The sequence below is a fragment of the Larimichthys crocea genome, chromosome VI (genome assembly GCF_000972845.2).
Source record: "Larimichthys crocea isolate SSNF chromosome VI, L_crocea_2.0, whole genome shotgun sequence".
NCBI classification, from domain to species: domain Eukaryota; kingdom Metazoa; phylum Chordata; class Actinopteri; family Sciaenidae; genus Larimichthys; species Larimichthys crocea.
This window is the reverse complement of record NC_040016.1, coordinates 20,790,070-20,801,887: the sequence shown is the minus strand read 5'-3', so window position 1 is coordinate 20,801,887 and position 11,818 is coordinate 20,790,070. Positions and strand designations below refer to the sequence as shown.

General features: G+C 41.3%; 1 protein-coding gene across 13 annotated transcripts in view; it reads right to left on the bottom strand.

Moving 5' to 3' along the window:
- The window catches only part of ptprt (protein tyrosine phosphatase receptor type T), a 345,472-nt gene that overhangs the window by 164,144 nt on the left and 169,510 nt on the right, over positions 1-11,818 (bottom strand). For all 13 annotated transcript variants that reach the window (XM_027279178.1, XM_027279180.1, XM_027279182.1 and 10 more), the window contains exon 11: positions 10,044-10,153. In XM_027279178.1, the coding sequence (XP_027134979.1) occupies positions 10,044-10,153 (110 nt within the window). The remainder of the gene's footprint in view (positions 1-10,043; positions 10,154-11,818) is intronic.

Genomic DNA, 11,818 nt, shown 5'->3' with positions numbered 1-11,818 from the left:
GTTTGGTTTGTGTGTGTTGTGTGTGGTGGGTGTGTGTGGTGTGTGGTGTGTGTGTTGTGTGTGTGTGTGTGTGTGTTATATGTTTAGGTGTGTAATCCTCCTCTCTTTGACTGGCAGGCTGACATTTACTGAGCTCAGAAGTGTTTTGAAGAATGCACTCATTGCTTCTCAGTATTTATTGATTATTTTTATATGTTTTGTCTGTTTTGAATAATATGAGTGAACATTCCAACATTAAAATGTCTAAAAACGACCAGATTTCATTGAGTTGTGTACTTGCACTATCCCAGTTTGTCTAACGTTGTTCGAACAGAGTCTGCACCTGTGATCAGAGTGTGTGTGAATGCTTACTTGGAGGTCTTGAAACAAGTTTTCTAAGCTAGGAGGGTCATGAAAGAGTATCTGACATTAATTCGGCTTACTACTGTGAAAATATATAGTTTAGGATCTCTTACTGACTAAGAAATAAAAAGACAAATATTCTCAGAACAAGAATAATAATCTTACACATTCTGTGCTTGCATAGTATATTGCTCTCAAAACAAGATCAAAAAGACTTTTTGGCTACATACAAGATTGGAAGACTTGGTTAGATAGTTAATTTTTGCAGTGCAGCTTCATGTTCTCGTCATATACTCTGCTACTCGAGTCGCTTTAACTAAGAAAGAAGTCAGCAGACATGACTAAACATATCATGTATTAAAGTTTCATTCATGATATATCTTTTCATGAGTCATGTCGGACGACCACGATCATACGCTGCTTCACATCGTCATTAAGCCATGTTTGAAATAAATCCGAATCATGATAGAAGTGATCTCATGACACGTTCCACAGACAGACTGTGCTCTCTATAATAACATTTACAGAGACTCAACAAGTCCCACCATGAGCAAGCACCCGGCGACAGTGGCAAGGAAAGACAGCATGAATATAAACTCGTAAAATAAATATGAACTCGCTCACAGCTCAAAAGCTCTTCCTGTGGTTTTATATTCTCAGTATGACATGCAATTAAATATAATAAAATATTACTGTGACCAGATAGATTACACAATTTACTGAGCACTAAAGTATTCTCTGTTATTTATAATAAACAGACATATAAACGACACGGACACAACCGAATCTTTGATATATTTGGATAAACAAGCTCTGAGGTCACAAACCTCAGCCAATCGAAGCAAATCTGGCAACCACAGCTGCGAAGTGACACGGACGACTGAAATTCTGCACTCGTGCAATAAATATTTAAGATACACAAAGGAAAGGCAGTGCCGCATTACTATACACAAGCACACACAGACACACACACAGGTGTAAGTGATACTAGGCCATTCCCCTGCAGGCCAGACAGGCAGTGTGACAGAGTAAATGGGGTCGGCAGCTCAAGGACTTTAAAAGCCACGCTAAATATAGTCCGTTATTGACAGAAATGAAAAACAATACAGAGGAAGAGAGGAAAGAGACAGAAGATGGATGTTCTCACTCTTCATCATAATCATGCTCCTCACTTGCTTCCCATTGGTGTCTAACTTTGAAAAGTGCGTGCATGCTTTCTACGATCCAGATCTTTTTATTTCTTTCGTCGTCTGTTTCTTCGTTTCTTCTTTCGGAAGGAAAGCAAAACACGCCTCTGTACACACACACACACACATACACTCCTGCAGGGCAGTGCCCTGTGGAAATCTTCTTTTGCCAATTTTAATCAGCAGCAGTCTGAGTGTGTGTTAGTGTCTCCGACTCAAAGTGAACTTCCAGTAAGAGATGGTGTTCAGCGGCTGAGGTCAAATCCACAAACAAGCTACTCGTCAGTAAACAGTTTCCACGGCCGAGCGCTGTAGTCGTCTTTGTTGAAAGCCCATTTTGTAATCCGCATGTAAACACGGGGGTTGGCTGACCCTTCAAAACGGAGGAAACAGGACTGGACTCTCCACAATTGATTGGCAGTGTTTTTAATAAACCTTCTAACACCTGACGAGCTCTACATTTGATTTAGTTGTATTATTCTGAAAAAAAGGCGTCTTAACATGAGTAAAATGGGTCAAATTAGAACTATAACTCAAATATATTAAATATTTTTACCCATAATAATGTCATCTTAGAAATATGGATCGTTTTCTATGCTAAAACCTTTAAAGCATTCTGGGCATTTTTGCAGCTATCTCAGTTGGTTATGAAAACATTGATTTTTAAAAAAGTTTTACTTTAGATATTCAAGTTTTCATGGAAATTCGATGACCTCTGCCTTGCATTCCATCTTGGATTTGTTTGAGGTGTACTTGATGCCTCTGGAAATGTGGTATGAAATAGTAAAAAAAAAAAATGCATATGAGAAATCAAAGTTGAGCATCGCATTAAGCATTCACAAAAATCTGAGTGGAAATAAATGTTCGAAACTATTAGAAATCCGAAAAACTGCCTCTTTTGCTGTTCAGAACATTTCTCAAAACTGTGTAGGCGTGGCAGATCACATTTGAATTGACATCTTCATGAGTGCAGGCACGGAAGAAAAGCGATGTACTGCAGCAAGATGTGTTTTAGACGACTAAATATGAACCAATATTAGTTTAAGTGTATGCTATATTTTGAATACATTCACTGCCCCTTCTAAGAGGAAACTAAAGCAGTTTAAAGCTACCAAACCAGACACCTTTGACAAAAACATTTCGTCCAGAATATTTCTTACTTACCGGGGCCAGCTGCAGCGAGGACTATAGCCTCCACACACGGGTCGGCCGCTTAACCCACTACGCTACCGACCGCCCCGTGTGTGGAGGCTATAGTCCTCGCTGCAGCTGGCCCCGGTTCGAATCCCGCATCGGACGGCTAATTTACTGCGTGTCACTCCCCCTCTCTCTGCTTCCTGTCTATCTTCAGCTGTACTATCAATAAAGGCTTTAAAAAAAAAGAATATTTCTTACTTACTTACAATGAGTTAAAAGGCAATTAAGATAATCTTAGTTCCGTAAAAGAGACAAGCTAAATTCAGAGGGTGTAACATTTTAGGAGGATCTACTGGCAGGAACTGAATATAATATTCATTAGTATGTTCTCATTAGTGTGAAGAATAAGAATTGTTGTGTTTCCGTTCCTCTATATACAGAGAGAGCAGGTCAAACCAGCGTTTTGAGCGAGAGCAGAGAAGTTTGGTTGTATGGGACAACTGAGGTCGATTTCTTTCAGATTTAATTGCATAGAAAGTTTGCAAAAACTTTAATGAAAAACTCAAATTTCAAACCTGCTAATAGTTTTTGGATGCTCACTGTTGTGTAGGTTCAACCCTAAATGGCATCGTAGGGAGGCTTTGGTAGATTTGGGTTTGCAGAGGATTTAACTTCTTGTTTTTTACAGAGGCTGCCATCACTCAGTAAACAGTAAACAGAATCGATAGCGAGATCACCTCAGGCGACAGCTGCTCTCCTAATGAGAATCAATCATTCCTTTGTTCAGAAACCAGTGATAGGGCAAGAGAATGTAACAACTATATGTCTGCAGTTTCTACAGAAATCAACAGCTTGGAACAGAGTAACTCGCTGAAATGAATGCCAGACTGGTTGCCAGGATTGATTTTTGTGATTGATTAAAGGCCCTACTTGAGGAGAGAGGAATTGGAGAGTAAAGTTATTCACACACAAGACTGGACCAGAATAACTACATACTGTACTAGTAGCCCATCGTTTCACTGTGTTGGATTAAATAGCTTTAAGTTTGTCAGCAAAACAGGTTGGAGGGTTGAGTGCATCGAAGTCCAAGGTTTGGTTATAATTATGAAACTAAAAGTGCTGAGTTAAGTTTAGAGATGGTGAAGAAACCACAGTGACCTCTGGTATAAGACAGGACAGAGATGACAGTGTTGTTGCTGTTAAACCGTTCATAAACCAAGAGGCTGTCAAGCATCAGAGTGCTTCTGTCTGAAGACAGTCAGCGTTCATACGACTGAAGGACAAAAAGAAACGAGCAGCTCTGAAAGCGTTCAAACTTCCAACAGCAGAGCTGCAGTGCTCATTAGGTTGAAACACGAAATCGTCAACTTGTTGGTTGGTCAAACCAAACTGGCAAAGCCGCCGGCGTCGTGATTTGCTTCGCTGCTTCACTCTAATCAATGTTAGCACCGGCATCTGCTAAGCAAGCAGGGGTTCAGGAATAACTCCGCGGAGACCGGCGGGGTGGCGGGCGAGCAAACAGAGAGAACCCGCAACGCATCGATGGTCTGATGAGGCAATCAAAGAAGGGATTGACAAGGTCACGATCCGCGTGTGTGCAAGTGTGTGTTTAAGTGCTTGTCTGCTCGCGGTTCAGTGACTCCCAATATCTGTGTATTATGTAAGAGGGTCAGAGGCCAGGTGAAGTTGCAGGGAGTCTGACATGGGAGAGTGATTTAAACTAATCACAGTACAGTTATACAATGAACCCAGCTGGGATGTTTTACACAACACGAAAGCGCTGAATGTTTCATCAGAACGGGGCGTCTTGCATTTCATTTCGACAGTTTATAACAGAATCTTTCCACCCAGTGTGATGAATTTCTAACAGTTTTACTGACCACGTCGGCTGCCAAACAAACTGCACCATGCCAATTTTTAGAAGATCAGAGCGAAAATCCAGCATCAAATTTGATCTCAGCCACTTTGTAGCTGGGAAAAAAAACAACGTTGTCCACTTGCCATGATGTCCAGTTCATCAACACTCACCAATCATGTTTATTATTTTGGATTAGGACAAATTATCCTCCTGATGGGCAGTGACCATCCAAAAATGGAAGATTGGATTGACTCCTTCATCAGAAATTGTGTGTTGGCTGACGGAAAAGTCGACTTTGACTGAGGCTGAATGTCGTCTAAGAATGACAAACTGGTCAGATTAGGCGCCAATTAAAGGCGCCATGCCAAATTAAGAAGACCAAAGTAAAACCTTGCATCAAAATAGTCGATCTGGTGTCACTGTTTTGATCTCCAGAGGTTTTTGTTACATAAAAGGTCCAGTTTGTAAAATCTGAGGGGGTCTGTTTAAAGAATATGGCATAAATTGAATATAATATGCATAAAAAAGCAATAAAAACGCACCAGACAGCTCTTTCTTGCATAAAAAAGCAATAAAAACGCACCAGACAGCTCTTTCTGACAGGAAACTGAAGCAGTTATATCGCTCTTCTGCCTCGATCTACAGCAGCTAACGTTACTTTGGATCCAAACATGAACGTGAACGTGTAAATCTTTACATGATCAAACACCAAAGTCACGTAATGACAAACAAACTAAACGATGGGAGTAGCGATGATTGAGAAACTTCTTTGTCCTGTGAGGTAAAATTACAGTTTTTAATCAGTGGAGTCTGATGGCTTTGAAAAGAGCAGGGATCGATATAAACTCTTCAGTTTGCCATAGGAAAGGGCTGACAGCGAGGTCAAATGGTTAAATTAGTCTCAATATAGATTGTGATAATGTTTTTTTTTTCTGGCCCCGTATACACCAATATATTTCGCTTCTGTGCTGGTCCTCATATCTGCTCAGGTCGTGCCAACTGCTGTCTACTGATGAAAATCCAAAAAGTCCAATATGGGATATTACATTACATTATAAACTATATTACATCCGTGAAAAAGGGAGTAATAGTTTTGTTCTTCTTGTCCTTCTAATTATCATCTATGTTCCCTCTCATCTCGCCCACCTCACCTCCATCACATTTTCCCCAGACATCATTTATCCGTCCTCACATGAATAGGATAAGAGGGACTGAGCAGGGCCTGCCTTGATCCTTTTAGATCTCACCCAGATGTTTCCTTTAATCCAGTAATTAGCTGCAATTATAGTAATGGATGCAAGAGCTTGAAGTGATCATATTTGCACACTGAATTAATTATTGTAATCATGCCATATGATGAATACTGCTTCTTTCGGACACATTTCCACTTGCTCGCTCGATATGTTTTATCTCCTCTCGCAGTTCTCGCTTCGTTCTTCTCATGCTCCTTATCTCTCCTCACAATTCCACACCTCCACCCATCCGTCTCACCCTACCACCTTCTTCCCCCCCTTCGTCTCATTGTCCTGGGTATAATTCATCTGGTTTCCGTCATGAAAAGCGAGGGGGGAACAGATAGGGGTGGAAAAAAAAGAAAACACAAGAGACAACATAGCAGGATAGGACACAACAAGAGCCTCTTTAGATGTTGCAGATGATGCCTTTAATCCTGTCAATAGCTGCAATTATAGTAATTATCTCTAATAGCAGCGCATTGTGTCGAGGCTCTGATATGTTTAACAGATGATGCTGAGTCGTGCCGCCTCCGCCGGGCAGAGAGGGCAGGGAGCTTAGATTCACATTAATGAAACCGACACAAAACAAGGTGAAATTGATGATGTTCCCAAGAGGTTTATAGACTGCGGAGAGTGTTTTTCAAGCTCTGGGTCGAGGTCTAATGGAGGTCTCAGGGATGGTACCGAGTGGTCTTTGTACTGTAGTGAGCAGGAAGAGGGGAGAGACTGGAGACTGATGTGAGGAGGCATAAAAGGGGGTTTCAGAGAAGATGGAGGCAATTACACTGGAAGGAAGAAGCTGCCAAAATAAGATATGCTTGTGTTACGAGATATGTGATGTTAAAAAATACAAGATGCAAGTGAGCTACAGGTCCAAACTCTGAGCTCTAAAACAACAAGTCACACTAACCCTGACCGCTCATGGTGAAAATGTAACCAGGCTAGTTACTCTCACTTTTGCACGTGTGGAGGTGAACACGACTAAATCCCTGCAAATGTTTCCACCACCACGAGTTTTCACTGTGCACCGTCGCTGCATCCTTCGGCGTAGCAGCGCTCAGGGAGATCGTGATTGGTTTAACGAAACAGAAATAAGTCAGGATGACTGCGTGTTCAGGCGGACCTGTCTGCGGTGCTGTAACATAACAAAATGTCGCAGCCTTCAGGTGTTTGACACAAGAGAAAAGAACAATAATTTTAGTAATTTATCAAACAAAAACATTCTCTACTTCCAGCTTTATATCGTTGTGAATTAAAAAACCTTCAGTGAAACCAAAATGTAAGAAGGCGACCTCTCTGGCTTTGGGAACTTGGAGGTAATTAAGGAAATTAACATTATTTGCAGCCGTAGTCAAGAGCCGGTGGTCAACATGTTTTCAAAAGAAGGTTAGAAACTCATAACTCATAACTTGTTACTTATTGTTTGTTTCTTATTTCCTTATAAATATGTTTATTGAGAACTCTTATTTATAATGTGAGTCAGGATATGACAATGTCTCTCTTGTGCACACACACACACACAGAAACTTCAGAACACACTTTATCGCTGACTACTTCACTAACTCCTCACACACACTTTTCATCACCTGCTAACTCACTTTCTCTCTCACACACACTCACGCAAAAACTCAGCAACTTATTCAAGAACACGCATTCTTTTGCTTGGTGTTTCAGCCTCTTTTAAGACACACACACACACACACACACACACACACACACACTAATAACCCTGCCAGGTCTTGGCGTGAGGTAGCTCCTTGATGCAGTGATATAAGAGGCAGACAGGAGACAGAGAACGGGTCAATAATTCATTAGATAGAGGGCTCAACTCAACTTCAACCCGAATAAACCGTCCATGACCACACACACACACACACCCACACGCACACACACACACACACACACGTCTCTCATCCTGTCTCTCTCTCTCACTCACTCCCAAACATTGTCTCGAGGGTTGTCGAGGGATAAGTCTCTCTTCCACTTTCACTTCATTTCTAAGCTCTTACTTTTCTGTTTCTCCTTCCACCAGATTTCACACACTTTTTTTTGCTGCTTATATCTAATTTTATAACAGTATTCATATTTATTCCAGGACATTACTCATGTTTGATACCACTATGACTCGACAGTGATGTATTAATAACAACGCTGCTGTTTTTGTACCTTAGCTTTCACATTATTTTAAGTCATATATGACGTTTTTACAGTAATTAACAGCTGTAGGACGAATATACCGACATTAAAATTGACATTTCCCCACAGGAACGCATTCTCAGCTGGCTCAGGTGGTACAGCAGGTTGTCTGGTAATCAGAGAGTCGCAGGTTTGATTACCGCCTCCCGTCCATCCAGTCAAAGTGTCCTTGGGCCTGATCCTGAAGCCTAATTTACTGTGAGTGTTTGTGTATGCGTGAGCAACACGAGCGCCTCAGGTAGGAAGCGCTGCGTCGCTCCTGATGAGCAGTTGACACCTCGCACGGTGCGATCGGTGTATGACTGTGTGAATATGATAACAGCAGCACTGCCAGAAGTGTGTGTCCAACTTTGTGGACCCTTTAAGATAAGACCTTCATGAGTTTGACGTGGAAGAACTTTACTAGCATGCACAGAACCCTGACCTCAACCCCGATCCAACACTTCTGTGAAAGGTGAGTCAGGCCTTATCGCCCGACAACAGCGCCCGACCTCACTGACGCTCTTGTGGCTGAATGGATTTAAATCCTGCAGCCAGGTTTCAAAGTTACGCTGAGAGACTTCCCAGAAGAGTGGAGGCTCAGACAGCAGCTGATTAACACACACACACACACACATGGCTATGGAAGGAGATGTGTGCAATGTTTACCCATCCAGCATCAATACTTCTGGTATACAGTAACTCTCTACCAGAGTGTTCAGCTTCACCCACGCGGCAGATCTCTGTCCATACCCACAGCCACCACACTCTGAGCTTCACGGTGCTTCTTCAGACCTTTGGCTGACGTCAGATACTGCGTCCACGTCTTATACAGTTTACGCAGCTCACAGATGTTTTTACTTCTCATCACATCCTCAGTTCTTCTGGATTTCTCTTTTGCCCTTCAAGCATTAAGTTAAAACAACAAGTTTTCTGTATTCTCGGCTCTTCTTTCATTCTCCATTCATCTGATTATTTGTATCATGTCTTGTTGTAAAATGATGCATAAATCAATATTTTCCTCTCATAAAAGCAGCGATCTCTTTCTCTTTCCTTCCATTTCTTTCTCACTTTCTTCACTTTCGCCTCGTGCCCATGTCTCATCTTCTGTCTCCTCCATCCATCTCTGCCTCTTCCCCATGGTGGCTGACAGAGGTCTAAGTGGTTTTTGCGGCCGCACACGGGCAGACAGACTTTTTTTTTTTTTTTCTGCTGCTAATAAGGCAGAAAGCCGCTGGAAGGCCAGCCAAGGTGAAATGAGAGATCGTGGACATGAGATCAGCATAAAACCTCGGATCAAACCTGCAACCGTCGGCTTCTTACGCTGCCACAACCTGATACGTTCAGTCAGAAATGACCATCCATGTGAAAAATATGCCCTCTGTGTTGTGTGTGTGGCACCGCAAGCAAAACATCATCAAAGGTCATTCAGCACAACTATTCTTAGAGTGTGAAAGAAATATTCATCCTGCCTTGAAATCATGTTAACTAGAACTGGATAGTTTTTATTTATTATGTAAAAATCACCGATATCATTTCTTTGAACTTCAGAGACGGGACAGAAAAAGGAGGAGACTACCTGGTGAGGCAGCAGAGCCCTCATGGACCCAAACTCTGTCCAGAAAACAAGCATTTCAAAAGTTGTTCGCTTGCCATGGTGCTGACCGACCTGACAAAGTAACAAACCTGCCAAAAATGACCATCATTCTTTTGGTCAACGTGTTGCACTACAGTCACGGCAAAATCTGTTCACTTTGAGACCACTTGGAATGACTCTCATGTCGAGTTTGGAAAGTTCACTCTACATTATTTATTGTAACTGTACACAATCTTGTACAAAGTCATCGCATCAAGGTTGGATCGCACCACACATTGGCGACTTCAGTTGTCGAAGACAGCGTCGGTATTTATCCGTCAAAATAATGCAAACCAAATACGACAACATCACGAGCTGCAGTCTCGTATTTTTATTTTAACACATCTGTGATTCAAAAACTAAACATTATAAATTTTAAACCTGCTGCCCGGTACAAACTAATATTTTTTTTACCATGACCTTGTAAAGTTAGCACCGAGCGTGAGCTTTACTGGAAAAGTTTTTAGACTGACCTCGTACAGCGTGATGACCCCGTTGGTCTCGTTGGGAGCTTTCCACTGCATGAAGATCTTCTCTTCATAGGGCGTATTCTGCAGAGACTCCATCGGCACTGAGCCAGGCACTGCAGAGACAGAGAGCACACAAAACATTTTAATGCCTTTCGACATCAATAACTACGCTTATATTGACTGGGTGTTTTCAGTGCAACAAAAGCTTTGGCAACAGTTTGAAGTAAATGACAGTTTACTTTAAGATATTGGAACACACTTTGGAGTGTAAAACAGATTTCCAGCCAAATATAACTCGTCATTTCAGCAGTGATCACATTTATTTATGGTAACTTTAGTTCACTTTACTGACCTGAGTTAGAAATCTTTGAACAATAAAGTGAAAACCTTCAATCTGCATTCCCATATGGTCATTAAACACAAAATGAAATAGAGCACAAGTACATCCATAAATACACTGCTGCCATATTGGAAGACATACTTCATTTTCCAGTCCTGAGCATTCATCAGAATATTATTTCTGATACAGACAAAGCAGCCGGCACGTGAGAGGGAAGAATTAAAGGATGGTGCGAGAAGAGAAAGGAGGGAGGAAAAAAAAGAAGATGGAGACAGATTATGCATATTAAATTCCAGTTTCGCTTCTCATCATTAAATTCTATTATTTAGCGTGGCAAAAAAGTTTCAAATATCTGGGAACCGACTCAACAGAAATATTAAGTTACCCCAAATCTAATTCTGTGCTTTTTTCCGCTGTGAGGCAGAATGAGACCCGGTACTCGCTCCAGAAAATCTTTATCATGAATGACATTCACAACAATTAAGTATGACATAGTATTATATTAGATTTCTTATATTCTGAAAGGCTGAAGTCTCCCTCTTGATATAGAAATGTATGTATCAGGCCAAGAACTCTTTCTGAAAATAAAATACTGTACCGCCGATTCCAAACACAGACAGCAAAGAAATGTAGCTGATAAACTAAATATTTAATGTGATACCTAATTGTGCGTTCCTCGTTTATCAAGAGTTTCGCTGTTCATAACTTGTTCACTTACACGAAAATGTTGGAGATTATTACTTTGTACGACATGCGGCACGGGAAGTTCATCAGAGCCTCGGCTGGGTTCATAATCAGCTTTTTAATGCTTCGAAACACACGTCAGGATAAGTTTAACCACGAGTTCTGACTCAGGTACCTGCTGTAATATCGCTACGTTATTGCTATAACATTGTACAGCTCAGCTGTAATTTGTGAAATGAAACTCATCCTCATCCTGAACTGAACCCGGCAGAGAAAGATTGTAATCACGCCGTGTAGAGATAAATCTTTGGGTACCCCTGGAGACGGTGAATAATGGAACACCCGCTGAGACACGGCGTCAGCAGCCACAGTCATTTCCTCGGGCTACGGGCACATTTTCTGACTCACTGCTGAGAGCCCTACATTCAAATCAAACTCATTTGGATGAAAAGTCTATTAACTTACAAAGTCAATTCACTAATTCAACGTCAATGGTCCAACTGTCTTCTGTCAAGGGGGAAACTTTCACCTGATGTCTTGATAATATCCATTTCAGGGAGTCTCAGTGCAGTTTGTAAGTATTCACACGGCGACACTTTTTGCTGTTGTGGTGACTCGAAATAAAAAGGTGACTTTCAGATTATTACTATATAACACTTTAGAAAACTATAAAAATCTGTGCACAAAAAGTGTGCCATGCATTTCAAATGGACTCACATATTCCTCTGGACTTAGTCTAGGGGAATTTAGGGAG